At 37.2% G+C, this 14,936-nt stretch overlaps 1 protein-coding gene across 4 annotated transcripts; it reads left to right on the forward strand.

The window, feature by feature from the left end:
- The first annotated feature begins 1,629 nt into the window (after positions 1–1,629).
- On the forward strand, positions 1,630–14,677 carry LOC132098026 (bile acid receptor-like). 4 transcript variants are annotated; one of them, XM_059504124.1, is made up of 11 exons: positions 1,630–2,208; positions 9,634–9,751; positions 11,038–11,391; positions 12,278–12,418; positions 12,580–12,722; positions 12,845–12,937; positions 13,021–13,108; positions 13,188–13,289; positions 13,701–13,796; positions 13,954–14,067; positions 14,252–14,677. In XM_059504124.1, the coding sequence occupies exons 2-11, from the start codon at positions 9,655–9,657 to the stop codon at positions 14,464–14,466; spliced, it is 1,443 nt and encodes a 480-aa protein (XP_059360107.1). In that variant the 5' UTR covers positions 1,630–2,208; positions 9,634–9,654; the 3' UTR covers positions 14,467–14,677. The 4 variants fall into 4 exon arrangements, with proteins under 4 accessions (XP_059360107.1, XP_059360106.1, XP_059360104.1 ...); XM_059504123.1 differs by having other exon boundaries at positions 1,632–2,208; positions 9,613–9,751; XM_059504121.1 differs by lacking the exon at positions 1,630–2,208 and adding an exon at positions 2,339–2,377 and having other exon boundaries at positions 9,613–9,751.
- The last annotated feature ends 259 nt before the right edge of the window (positions 14,678–14,936 follow it).

Here is a 14,936-nt window from a genome sequence, read left to right on the forward strand (position 1 = left end):
TAAAGACAGTATCCACATTTGAGGAGGTTTAGCAACTTGGGAGGCCGAAGGTCAAGTTTATCTGCTGGAGCACCTTCAGGAAACTCAATGGTAATGCTTGTTTCTAATCCTGTTATTTGCTATTGTAGGGTAAATTGTGATTGTATGTTAATGCAGCAATTCCCTTTCCAAAGGTTTAAAGTCATTTTTACTTTTGTTCTCAGCACAGGAGCTTTTAATGGCTTTTTAAATAAAATTAAGTTCTTTTTTATAACCTAGTGGGTTGCCTTTGCTGCCTAAATGAAATGGATCTCCATCAGTAAGATTTGTATACTGTTTTAGTATTTATTAATATATTGAAAGATCTTTTATTCAATTTTCATTTTTGGAATATTCTACAGGTTTAGTAACTTTAGTACTGCACCTTATTCAGTTAGTTGCCAGTTCATTTCATTCTTTAAAAGTTACACTTTCTAATATTTATATTTGTCATTCAGTTAATAAAAATATTTTAATAGTTTTAGTTAAAAGGATAGTTCACCCAAGAATGACAATTTTGTCATTATTTACTCACCCTGATGTTGTTCCAGACGTTTTAAGACCTTCATTCATATTCGGAACAAGAATTACGATATTTTTGATGAAATCCAAGAGTTTTCCAACCCTGCATAGACAGCAATGCAACTGACACATTCAAGGCCCAGGAAGGACTGTTAAAATAGTCCACGTGACATCAGTGGTTCAACCGTAATTTTATGAAGCTATGAGAATACCTTTTGTGTGCAAAACCCCCACAAATAATGACTTTATTCAACAATTCTTCTCATTATGTCAATCTCTGCCATTCATTCATGAGACTATCACAATGCCATTGGCAGTGTCAGAAAGCTCTTGGATTTCATAAAAAATATCTTAATTTGTGTTCTGAAGATGAACAAAGGTTTTACAGGTTTGGAACGACATGAGGGTGAGTAGTAAATGACAGAAATTTCTTTGGGTGATCTTTCCCTTTAACAATAAAAGAACATTGATCTCCATAGGGAGCAATTCTGTGTCATATCAATAGTGTTCATTTATATAGAAATATACAGTAGACAAACATGTAAAATTGGTCTTCCGACTAAGGTTATTTTTTCTTTTTTTTCAAAGAACTCACAGTGCATTATTGGATTTCCTTTTTTAAAGATATTTGCAATGCTGCCCTTGAATTTGGCCAAAATCAGCTTTTTCTTAGAAGGCTTTGTAATTGTCCTGCGTAAATTTCGGAATAATGTTTGGGTTGCTTTTGTGTTACTGTTACCTTATAACACTGCCTATGTATTCAGCTCAGTAGGTTCCAAAACAGCCCCTATTTGAATTTCTTGGAAACATTTTTTGTTTCAGGAAGAACATTGTCTACCCCATGGTTCATATCAGCAGCCCTGTTGTTCCTGGAAAAACACATCTATGTTGTTTTTCCTCATTATAACAGTCGCTGTCAATAGCATCCTGTGAGTTAAGAGCATCAGGGCGGGATCTGCAACCCTCAGAATGTCCCCTCTGCCCCCAGTGAAGGACATGAAGGGCCCACCCATGAAGCAGAAGAGGGGTTGGGGTCTCTCTGCATGCGTGAGGAAGAGAGAGACAGATAAGGGGTTTCGAGTTGCGTGCCTGCAGCTGAATTGTGTAGTGACACGTGGGAGTATGTCGGAGTGGTTGTGAAACCCTAACTGAGCAGGGATGTTCTCTGAGGAGCGGCAGGAAGAACGGAGAGATAGTGTGCGCTCATCCATCAGCTAGATGAACTAGAGCTGTTTATAAACACTGGGCTGCTGGGAATGTTCTAATGAGCCCACTCATTCACATAGTGAAACGTCATTATTTCACTTAAACAGCTCCTCATTCCCATCACTTCCCTCTCTGATTGTGTGCAACAGGTCCAAACCATTAAATATCGGTTCTTAACTTTTTATGCCAGATTTGAAGTCGATCTTAAAAGCTGGACAGGACAATGTTAAATTGACCTTTTTGGTATATTATCGACTTTCCGTGACCCCATGTTTAAACTCACATGTACTGGTATGTGTTTGAATTAATGGTTTGTGTTGGAGGGAAGCGCTGTTTGTTTTGCGCATGTGTGTTCCAGTGTGTGTTTGGCAAGTGCTGGACATCAGGGGCTGAACTGCTGTCAACATCACAAATGCAAGAGGCACAGCAAGCTGAGATCCAGCACATGCAACATCAGCGCTGGTGAGTACACAAAATTGGTTTTCTCTAGAAACTCAGTGCTACCAGAAGAGAGTATTGATAAATTCTTAAAATATCAAATAACAATTATTGAATCTCTTTGTAAAAGTTTTGAAAAAATTATACAGTTTATAATGGATGGTTTGGAATGGATTGTAAAGAAAAAGCAGCAGTAAGTGTCCATCATACATAAAGTCTGCTTTGTTTGTAAAGCATCCCAGGATGCTTCCAGAAATGTTTTGTCCATCTATCTTTCTATCTTGGGGTTGGTTAAATTTTTTTTTTATATTTATTTTTAAATATATTTAGAAAGTAGTTTGTTATGCTAACCAATGCTACATTTATTTTATCAAAAAAAAAAAATATATATATATATATAAATATTGTGCAATATTATTACATTATTAAAAATCACTGTTTTCTATTTTAATATATTTAAAATGTAACTTATTCCTGTGATACAAAGCTGAATTGTCAGCATCATTACTCCAGTCTTCAGTGTCACATGATCCTTCAGAAATCATTCTATATGATGATTTGCAGCTCAAGAGACATTTATTATTTATTATCAATGTTGAAAACATTTGTCCTTCTTAATATTTTTTTTATATTTTTCAGGATACTGTGATGCATTTTTAATGCATGTTTTCTCATTTTATCCCTAACCCTAATCTTTAATGAATATAAATAAATAACAGGATTTACCTGCTGTAAAGTTTTTAAGTATTTTTATTGTCACCTTTGATCAATTCAATGCATAAAATTCTTGCTGAATAAAATGATTAATTTCTTTAAAAAAAAAGTGTAGTTATTTTTTTTTATTAACTCTATAAGCAAGAAATACATTTTGTTAAGTTGAACAAAGCTTCATGAATGTCTTGACATTTTGCAAATCAGTTTATACCGCTCCAACTTCCTTTGCTAAGTGACTAAAGTCTACTTCACACTCACACAACAAACATCATCTTTAGTTCTTGGCTTTGGTAGGTCAGTGTGAACATGACAGTTCTGTTTCTCAACATTCCAAATCTAACAAACAACTTAAGTATGTTTGAAATGTTGGCGTTTGTTGAGCAGCCATTTAGACATTCTGTTGCATGTTTATTCTGTCCGTGAGCTGCTACAAGGAAGTCAACATCGCAGACAGAAATCAATGATAAGTTGACATTTAATCAATATGCACTTTGTTTTTTAATAGACTGGACTGCTTCAACTGCGTTATCTATGTGGATACCTCACATGTTCATTATCGCTGAGTTAACCAGCCTTACATCAGTCTCTCACGATAAACCACTGTTGATAATCATCTTCATTCAAAACATTACAAGCACCTCTGGACTTTAGTCCAACATCCCCCAAACGTCTAGAATCTGGTGTCTTGCTTAAAACTGTAAACACGGCCTGTCTATGAGCAGCTAGCTAATATCAAAAAAAGATAATACGTGGGCAAATGAAAATAGCAGATACAGTGCTTTCTGGATGTTTCTAGATTTTTAACACAATGGTTCTTCTCGCACAATACTTTCATCCAACACTTTTAAAAAGAAATGTTCATAAATGGCATCTATGGTTCAATGAAGAACCTTTGACATCCATGGAACCTTTATATTCCACAAGAGTTTTTTTTAAAATGGAATAATGTTCTTCACACTAAGAAAAAAATTGTTATTTTCAGAAATGTTCACAAAAAGGCTCTTTTCTGGGAACCAAAAATGGTTCTTCTGTGGCATTGCTGAAATATACTTTTCGGAATCTTTCTTTTTAAGAATGAACAACTGTTATATGCTGAAGGCATGTTTATTTATATTGTTGCTATTTATGATCTTGTGAAAACTGTGTGAAAAATTAATGAGTGTGCAAACCCATTGGAGCTCTGCTCCCTTTAACCCCATGTGGAATGAACCATCCATGGAGTTCAAAGAAGGTTGTTTTGTTAATCGTGCAGTTTTTTTTTTTGAGGGAAGATCCACAGTCATTGTGATGGATGGCATGGGAGAGATAGCAAAAATTTCCCTCCCTTGGGTCTCAGAGGCACTAATGATATATATATTTCGAAACTGCGAAACCGAGGTCAGTCTCTTTGAGTTGCTACCACAGTAATGCCATTGAGGATGTTCTATATCAGCTCAACGGGCAGGATACGAGAGGGTGTGTGAGCGTCCGTGTCTTAATTTGAGGAGTTTTCAGGAAAGCCTGCCCCTTCATGGGGTCTAAAGTATATCGGGTGGGAAGGTTAGATTCTTGTAGTCTTCAATCTTTTCAATGTCAAAGATTAACCGCATGACAAACAGAGCCGTGGCAAACACAGCGTGTATAAACACTCCCTAAAGCTCCAGAGATGAGCTGGATGTCACTCTGTCATTCCTCTTGGGAAACAGAGAGCGGCAAACATTGCCACACAAAACACAAAGTTAAAGAAAATGAAAGCAGGAGGAATTATAGTTCAGAGGATCTAAGGTGTAGATTTGAAAGACCCCCATCAATAATGTGTATTTTTTATTTATTTTGCATGCATGCATGCTATAAAAGAATTCAACATGAGATGCTGGTAACTGTACTATTGAGCACTACAGGATTTCTGAGAACTCGTGAGTCATGCAAGTGATGTTGAACTTTGAATGATTGCTCAAAGCATTAATAGTGAAAAAGTGCCTCTGGAAAAAAAGATATATACTGTTCAAAGAGTCATTATGATTTTTTTTTAGAAAGAAACTACTGCCTATTCAGCAAGCGCAAAAACTGAAAAGTATGAACTTGAAAAGTATAAGCATGTACAGCACTCAATGCTTAGTTGGGGCTCCTTTTGCCTGAATTACTGCAGCAATGCGGCGTGGCATGGAGTCGATCAGTCTGTGGCACTGCTCAGGTGTTATGAGAGCATAGTGGCCTTCAGCTCTTCTGCATTCTTGGGTCTGGCATATCGCATCTTCCTCTTCACAATACCCCATAGATTTTCTATGGGGTTAAGGTCAGGCGAGTTTGCTGGCCAACAGGGATACCATGGTCCTTAAACCAGGTACTGGTAGCTTTGGCACTGTGTGCAGGTGCCAAGTCCTGTTGGAAAATGAAATCTGCATCTCCATAAAGTTGGTCAGCAGCAGGAAGCATGAAGTGCTCTAAAACTTCCTGGTATATGGCTGTGTTGACCTTGGACCTCAGAAAACACAGTGGACCAACACCAGCAGATGACATGGCACCCCAAACCATCACTGACTGTGGAAACTTTACACTGGACCTCAAGTAACGTGGATTGTGTGCCTCTCCTCTCTTCCTCCAGACTCTGGGTCCCTGATTTCCAAAGGAAATGCAAAATTTACTTTCATGAAAGAACATAACTTTGGACCACACAGCAGCAGTCCAGTCCTTTTTGTCTTTAGCCCAGACGAGACGCTTCTGACGCTGTCTGTTGTTCAAGAGTGTCTTGACACACGGAATGCAACAGCTGAAAACCATGTCTTGCATACGTCTGTGCATAGTGGTTCTTGAAGCACTGACTCCAGCTGTAGTCCACTCTTCGTGAATCTCCCCCAAATTTTTGAATGGGTTTTGTTTCACAATCCTCTCCAGGGTGCGGTTATCCCTTTTGCTTGTACACTTTTTTTCTACCACATCTTTTCCTTCCCTTCGACTCTCTATTAATGTGCTTGGACACAGAGCTCTGTGAACAGCCAACCTCTTTTGCATTGACCTTTTGTGTCTTGCCCTCCTTGTGCAAGGTGTCAATGGTCATCTTTTGGACAACTGTCAAGAAGTCTTCCCCATGATTGTGTAGCCTACCGAACTAGACTGAAAGACCATTTAAAGGCCTTTGCAGGTGTTTTGAGTTAATTAGCTGATTAGAGTGTGGCACCAGGTGTCTTCAATATTGAACCTTTTCACAATATTCTAATTATCTGAGATGCTGAATTTGGGATTTTCCCAAATTAATGTTCATTTCTTTTCAAAATTAAAAGAAATAAACTTTGGAAATATATCAGTCTGTGTGTAATGAATGAATATAATATACATGTTTCACTTTTTGAATGGAATTAGTGAAATAAATAAACTTTTTGATGATATTTTAATTATATGACCAGCACCTGTGTGTATGTATACAGTCGTGGCCAAAAGTTTTACAAGAATTACATAAATATTGGAAATTGGAAATGTTGCTGCTTAAGTTTTTATAATAGCAATTGGCATATACTCCAGAATGTTATGAAGAGTGATCAGATGAATTGCATAGTCCTTCTTTGCCATGAAAATTAACTTAATCCAAAAAAACCCTTTCCACTGCAATTCATTGCTGTCATTAAAGGACCTGCTGAGATCATTTCAGTAATCGTCTTGTTAACTCAGGTGAGAATGTTGACGAGCACAAGGCTGGAGATCATTTTGTCAGGCTGATTGGGTTAGAATGGCAGACTTGACATGTTAAAAGGAGGGTGATGCTTGAAATCATTGTTCTTCCATTGTTAACCATGGTGACCTGCAAAGAAACGCATAGAGCCATCGGATAGTTGCATAATAATGGCTTCACAGGCAAGGATATTGTGGCTACTAAGATTGCACCTAAATCAACAATTTATAGGATCATCAAGAACTTCAAGGAAAGAGGTTCAATTCTTGTAAAGAAGGCTTCAGGGCATCCAAGAAAGTCCAGCAAGCGCCAGGATCGTCTCCTAAAGAGGATTCAGCTGCGGGATCGGAGTGCCACCAGTGCAGAGCTTGCTCAGGAATGGCAGCAGGCAGGTGTGAGCGCATCTGTACGCACAGTGAGGCGAAGACTTTTGGAAGATGGCCTGGTGTCAAGAAGGGCAGCAAAGAAGCCACTTCTCTCCAAAAAAAAAACATCAGGGACAGATTGATCTTCTGCAGAAAGTAAAGTATAGTGAATGGACTGCTGAGGACTGGGGCAAAGTCATATTCTCAGATGAAGCCCCTTTCCGATTGTTTGGGGCATCTGGAAAAAGGCTTGTCCGGAGAAGAAAAGGTGAGCGCTATCAGTCCTGTGTCATGCCAACAGTAAAGCATCCTGACACCATTCATGTGTGGAGTTGCTTCTCATCCAAGGGAGTGGGCTCACTCACAATTCTGCCCAAAAACACAGCCATGAATAAAGAATGGTACCAAAACACCCTCCAACAGCAACTTCTTCCAACAATCCAACAACAGTTTGGTGAAGAACAATGCATTTTCCAGCATGATGGAGCACCGTGCCATAAGGCAAAAGTGATAACTAAGTGGCTCGGGGACCAGAATGTTGAAATTTTGGGTCCATGGCCTGGAAACTCCGCAGATCTTAATCCCATTGAGAACTTGTGGTCAATCCTCAAGAGGCGGGTAGACAAACAAAAACCCACTAATTCTGACAAACTCCAAGAAGTGATTATGAAAGAATGGGTTGCTATCAGTCAGGATTTGGCCCAGAAGTTGATTGAGAGCATGCCCAGTCGAATTGCAGAGGTCCTGAAAACTCTTTGCATAAATGTCATGTAATGGTCGATAAAAGCCTTTGAAACATATGAAGTGCTTGTAATTATATTTCAGTACATCACAGAAACAACTGAAACAAAGATCTAAAAGCAGTTTAGCAGCCAACTTTCTGAAAACTAATATTTATGTAATTCTCAAAACTTTTGGCCATGACTATATATATATGTGTGCAATATATATAATACTATAATGTCTATTTCTAAAAATTCAGCTTTGCCATCACAGGAAAAAAAATTCCTTTGCCAATATATTCCAATAGAAAATGGTTATTTTAAATTGAAATATTATTTCAAAATATAAACTGCACTTTAGACCAAATAAATTCAGCCTTGGTGAGCATAATAGATTTTTCCAAAAATATTTTAAGATACCACAAAACTTTATGGTATCCTATATACAAAACATAATAGTTGCAGTTTATCACGCCATGTAAATAAAAAATGTGCTGAATATTACTAAAGATACTCATTTTGCATTTTAACAAATGCTTAGTATTGTATCACAACATGCTCATGTCGCAAGCAAATATCAGCATAGTTGTGCTAATGAGTTATTGCATGCAATTATTAAGCAAAGCTTTCTATTTCACTTCTCTCCCATTCACAGAAAATGTTTCGCCTTGACTTTGTTCAGCTAGTCAGTTCACACAGCAATCCATATTGCATACATCTTTTGATCATGTCATTCTTGAATAATTCATTATATTCTAAATGATTTTTCCCAAGCAGGATGTGTTCCTGAATCAACATCCTTGATGTTTTTTTTTTTCCAGGACTAATTAGATTTTTAGGGTTACATATTAAGAGAATTCTGTAAAAATATGGCCCCCTAAAAATTGTATTAGTCCTGGAACAATATTCCCTTCAAACATCCAACTTGGCAAAGGGGCTATGCAATATAGCCTTCTGCATGTGTGAACTGGCTAGTGGAACAAAATCAACACATTTTCAGTTTCGTTCATGTTAGAGGGCTTATTGTTTATATTCACATGGAACTGGGGAAGTGAAAGCGAAAGTTTTGTTTTACACCACTGCTGGAATATATCAGTGCACTGGAACTTGTGTGCAATAACTCATTGTTCACAACAATGCTGACATTTGTTTGCAGCATGAGCATGTTCAGATACAATACATTTTATTGTGTACAAGAAGGCATTTATATATATATATATATATATATATATATATATATATAGTTCAAGAAAACAGACAATCTTCTGTATAATATAATAATATAATAAATATAATAAAGCTAGTATATTTAAATGTTTCTATTTATTTTTTCTTCTTCTATTTTTTCTTCTTTTCTTTTTTTTTTTTACAGTGTAGGGATCTCCTCTAAGTGATAGTCAATTGTAAGAGCTGGAGTTAGGAAAAGGGCATTTTCAAATAGCTTTGGATAAAAGTTCTTCTCAATGTAAACTTGGTGATGCTTTGCACTAGTTTCTGAGCCACAAAATTGCTCCCTGGGGATGTCATTCAGTAAACAACCAAAATAGCCGCTCGCTTTAAAGTGTATTGCAGGTCCTCTTTCCAGTTACTAGACGAGTGCAAGTTTAGGTATGTTCACATAGCTGCTGTTGAATGCTGGGAGTCCGCTACAGGCCAAACCTGTTGAAGGCGTTTTGGACGGACGGCTCTTTGTGAGGCCTTTTCTGTGAAACTCATGCCAGAGCAGCAGTTTGGACACACAGGCCTCGTCTCTCGTCTAATTCTCACAGTCAATGCTCTTCAGATCCTCTCAGAGCCCCAGAGGAGCACAGACGTAGATCTCTACAGCCTTTGCTGAGTTCTGTCATAACCTTTTCGTGACAGTGAAGCCTAAAATAACTGGTCTTTGTCTGGGTTTGGAGGGCTTGCTGAAGAAAGGTTTGAAGGCATTGGATTCTGATCTTCAATCAGGTTGATTGAAAGCTTTTGTGCTCTTTTATAGATTCAGACACTCTCTGCGAAGACCGAGAATCCAACTGATCAGATGAGAGAGGGGACAGATCCTGAGATGAGCATGTCGGTCAGTGGCTACCTCTCTGCATCAGACACGTATGACATCACAGAGCCGCCACAGTACTATGGTAAGATTATGCTTTACTATATGTAAATCTGTTTATTATAGAATTACAATGTTGTTAAAATGATAGTTCCCTCATTTTGCTTTTTTTTTCAGATCCTGAAGAACTATGTAATTTTTTATTTTTAACACAAAAGGAGATATTTTGGAAAATGTGTGTTTTGGTCATATGATGGAAGTCAATGGGGACCAACGTTGTTTTGGACCCCACTGACTTTCATTGAATCAGTCTTGTTATTGTTAATAACTAAAATGATTAAAAAACAATATTCCCTTATTGATGTAATTACTAAATAATTGCTCAAACTTAAAACTAAATACAAATTTTAAGAAAATAAAAAGTAATAAAATATAGAAAAACTGAAAATGTAAAAGCCCAAAATAATAAAAAATATTAAGAAATGCGATAATGGTATATTATAAGAATATTTAATATAGTATCTTATATTTTTGTGGCACTATAATGGCAATTAAAAAAAATATTTTTTTCAAGATGTCGCCTTGAGAAACAATTAATGTCCAAAAGGTGATTGGTCAAAGTCAAATTTTCGTTTTGTCGTTTAACTCACTGTGGTGTCTAGAAGGACAGTCAATGATAGTATATAAGCAGGCTCTCGTCAACATGAATGTTTATGAAAAACTCCAGTGGTGTACAAACAGATACTAGCACCGGAAAAAGTTATGCTCTAGCTGTAACGGGACATAAAACATCTGTGAGAAAGACAGGATTGAAGGCCAGTAAAGAGACCACCACAATGCAGAAGGATATTTATGGATGACATGGAAAAACAGAGATGGATTTGCAGGAATTGGTTGGATGAGAGAAGATTTCTACTCAAATATAAGTTTTTCTCATGTGAAATATTTCATCCATTTATTTGCTTGTTGTCACTACTAGTTCTAGAGTGTCTTTCAAGAAATGAAAAAAAAAAAAACCTTCTTTTTTGTGCAGATGTGATTCAGAAATGCTGCCAGTTGTGACACATGTTCCCTCTATGGGGGAACTCAAACTTAAAATCCAACTTCACAACCCTCTCGTCGACATAGAAAAGCTAAAAGCTACCCCATAAGCTACAAAGCAAATAACAACCATAAACAAAACTGTAACCTCTTCAGCTGCATCCTGTTTCCTGAGACAGAAAAGATTCAAAAGGTCTTGCTCTGGGATTTTTTTATTACGTCCCAAAGGCCTCATAAAAGTAGTTAGGTAATTTGAGAATCATGTGAAAAAGGAACATATTTCTTGTGAATCGTTTCATTCATCAAGATGTTCTTCAATCATTTTTGCAGATGTTCTTGTGGATCCACTGAGCTGCTCTTATCAGGAACCAGATCTACAAAGTCCTCTCTATGGCCAGCAGCCATTCAGCCATGTCAATGTGCAGTTTTCAATGTATGGAGCGCCAAATGCTCAAGCGTGCAACCCGCCGTACCCCTACAGCCATCAGTGTTCTGAGTTCACCTGTGAACCAGACATGGAGGTCCAAAGCCCAACAAGAGGGAGCACTGTCGGTCTTCCAGTGCTAAAAAGACCCAGGATGGGCCACGGAGCTCGAGTGAAGGGCCAGGATGAGCTGTGTGTGGTGTGTGGAGATAAAGCCTCAGGATATCACTACAATGCCCTCACCTGTGAGGGATGCAAAGGTTGGATGATCACAATAGTACTGAATTTTAATGCAACGACAATCCACGAAAATGAAAATGAATTCGCAGTGTTTACTAATTACCAAAATCAATACTTATAAAACTGCATGTAATAGCTTGACGAACACAGTTTTCTCACCTGTGTTGCCATATTTCCTTTGGAACTAGGAAGTGGGGTGGTATATATCTAAGATATTGTCTCTTTTTAAAAAAAATAGCCAATAGCGGTGAACTATGACTTGGTACTTGCTATTGCTAATTGCTTGGATATATCCCCAACTGATCATTTTTTTTGGTCTGCCACCCTAAATGGGAAAGACTGAATTTTAAGAATACTAAGAACACTAATATTCAAAAATTTGGGGTCAGTACATTTTTTGGGGGAAAATCAATTATACATTTATTCTGCAAGGATGAATTAAATAGCTCAAAAGTGATATATAAAAAGTGATACATTTATAATGTTACAAGAAATTTCTATTCTACTTTCTATTACTCAAATAATGCTAAAAAAAAACAAAAAACAGTAAGGATACAGAAATCCTAATGTAATACTAGGATATTTTTTTTTTTACAGAAATCAAGAAAAAAATAAGCAGCATAACTAATTTTACTAGCACCAAATTGTTACCATATCAAGCATATTAGAATGATTTATGAATGATGTAATGATACTGAAAATTCAGTTTTGCAGCTTTGCCATCAGGAATAAATTATTCAACAATTACAATTATTTTAAATTGTATTATTTCACATCATTACTGATTTAAGTGAATTTTTGATCAAATAAATACAGCCTTGGTTTTAAAAGAAGTCTTTTCTCCTTATCTAAAAAGTCTTACCAACCCCAAACGTTTTAAACAGTTGTGTATCTCTCTCGGCTTAGGTTTCTTCAGACGCAGTGTGACTAAAAAGGCAGTGTACCGCTGCAAGAGTGGTGGAAGCTGCGAGATGGACATGTACATGCGGAGAAAGTGTCAGGACTGCAGACTGCGCAAATGCAGAGCCGTCGGGATGCTGGCAGAGTGTGAGATTTACGTAAAAACTCTTCACGAGGTTTTCTGTCATTTCTGGGGAAACCGATAACATCAGATGCTACTTCACACAAAAACACTTCAAATCTAATTGGATGTTGAGTTTGCATAAAACACTGTCAGCATTAGCTGATTGCTGGTGTCTTTTTGTCAGGTCTGCTTACAGAGGTGCAATGCCAGTCGAAGAGACTGAGGAAGGGTTCCAAGCACAGAGGACACAGTGGGTCAACAGGAAGAGCTGAGGACGAATACTCTGAAAGCAGAAGCGTCTCGTCCACCAGCAGATTCACCACTCAGGTAAACTTCTACTATTTTATTTAGCCTGTCCAAGCATGAAATTAGAGTTTTAGTACGATTTGAAGCCTGTTATATTTTAAAAATTCAGAACTAGTGTCTTGTCTTCAAAATGCTGTTTGCAGGAATCTGGTTTCTCCAGAGAGCAGAGATGCATTCTGAATAGAATTGTTGAGGCTTATCGCAGGTACATAATTCAAGACAACACACACTGTCGGGTATGTTTTTTTCTTTTCATTAAAAATGAAAACACACATACTCCTCTTAATATAACATAAGATATCACTTTTTCTTTCCCCAGGTGCCTCTGTGGTCAAGTTTGACAAACAATATAGATCTCACACCTCCACAGGCGGAGAAGCTTTTGCAATTTTTGAGGAGTGTACCTGGTCAGTTTCTTCCAACTTCTCTCAGTTTACACCACACACACCTCTAAACGCATCTAATTTGTGGTCATCTGTTGTTTAGGGTTTGAGCTTTTGGATGGTTCTGACCAGAGCACACTTCTGTCCAGCTCTTCAGTTGAAGTCATGTTCCTACTCTTGGCTCAGCAGTTCTCAGAGAGCAATGGTAACACCATTCATTATCACATAATCTGCTTGTTAAGTCTGACATCAAGTGTCTTTTTTCAAAAGCAAACAGTGCTAACATAGACTCACAATGTGCTGTAATACTAAATACATAATAAACAACATATTTTTCTGAAATATATACATGCAAGTGTGTGTATTTATATATACATAAAAAAAATACACAAAGCATGCATACAAATATTATATAATCAAAAACGTTAATTTTGGATGTGATAAATTGTTTGAGAGCACTAGTTAAAATATTGGTGTCTGGGACAATGTGTGTTTTTATAAGCTTAGCTTAATCGTGTGTGCTAAAAATAAATTGTGTTTATAAAGCTTTGATAAAATTTTCATTTGAAATGGAAAAACTCAACAGATGACTCACTGCTATGTTTTCTATCACCAGCTTTATACCCAGCAAATCCGAATAACTCAAACCCTGATTGGGTGAAAACTTTAGAGTCCAAGACTGGGGACAGCCACAGGACACTGACACACTCAGGTGATCTATAATGCACAGTGATAATCATAGCAGGAAAATCTCACAATATGCAATGATTAATCCTCAGTAAGATATATCTTTAGAGTCCAAGTCCAAATGTCTAAAGTTTTAGTCTCTGCTAATATTGTGATTTTTTATTTATTTTATCTTTGCTAAGGTTTGAATGATGAGTTCTCGAGGTCTGTGGTAAATTTCCTCCACAGCATGGTGACTATTGCAGTAACTGAGGCTGAATATGCACTTCTAACAGCGACTGCAGTGTTATGTTCAGGTCTGTGGATTATGATTAACACAATTGTGACTCATGTCATGTGATGTCACCATATTCAGAACATTCATTTATAGGCCAGACAGCAAATGCCATCATAAAGATTCAGCTTAAGCACCTCAAAATACAATTTCTTTATTTATTTAGAACTGTTTCCAATGACCTCCATTTTTTCCGTGTTGTGAAGCAGATAGGCCGTCTCTGCGTGCGGTGGGCTGCGTTGAGAACTTACAGGAGTTTGTTTTGGAGCTCCTGTCCCGAGCTTGCTGCTGCTGCAGTCAGGGGACGGCACAGGACCCACGACGCTTCGCCAGGCTCCTGGGACGGCTGACAGAGCTGAGAACACTACGACACAACCACCTCACCCTTCTCCCACAGCAGCCCTGGGACATGCAGCCTTGAGACAGCCTTTAGGGAGAGAGATTTATGACATATGATCTCTGTTGCAATACACTTTAAATTTTTGCCCAAAACAATATCCCAGGTCAGTGTACTTTTGGTTACCCGTGTGCAAACATAGTTTAATAAAAAAAAAAAAAACAAACAAAAAAACAAAAACAATGTAAGCCTCATTTCTTATATGCATTAAATAAAAATGTTAATGTTTAATGTGTTTTAGGATTTCTTGCTTTTCATTTATGTTGTAATATATATGATTTTGCATTTATTGTTCTATTTATAAATTTTTAGACCCATGTTAATAATATGTAATCATTTTCTCCAGAAGCTTCAAGCTTTTTTTTAAATAACATTTTTCTAAATAGTGCCTTTTGGCAAAATTTGTCATTTTGAATCCAAAATGTAATTTAAATGATTTGTGCAAAACCAGTGCAGAGTGTGGTTGCAAGTGTCCCAAAGATTAATTCATCAAA

This window comes from Carassius carassius, chromosome 21, assembly GCF_963082965.1.
Source record: "Carassius carassius chromosome 21, fCarCar2.1, whole genome shotgun sequence".
NCBI classification, from domain to species: domain Eukaryota; kingdom Metazoa; phylum Chordata; class Actinopteri; order Cypriniformes; family Cyprinidae; genus Carassius; species Carassius carassius.

Bases quoted from the DNA above. Each gene is read 5' to 3' on its own strand.
- LOC132098026 (XM_059504121.1), top strand. From the start codon at position 2,354: ATGGATTGTAAAGAAAAAGCAGCA. The intron at 13,290-13,700 runs GTAACACCATTC...TTCTATCACCAG, and splicing joins GCAGTTCTCAGAGAGCAATG to CTTTATACCCAGCAAATCCG. The intron at 13,797-13,953 runs GTGATCTATAAT...ATCTTTGCTAAG, and splicing joins CAGGACACTGACACACTCAG to GTTTGAATGATGAGTTCTCG.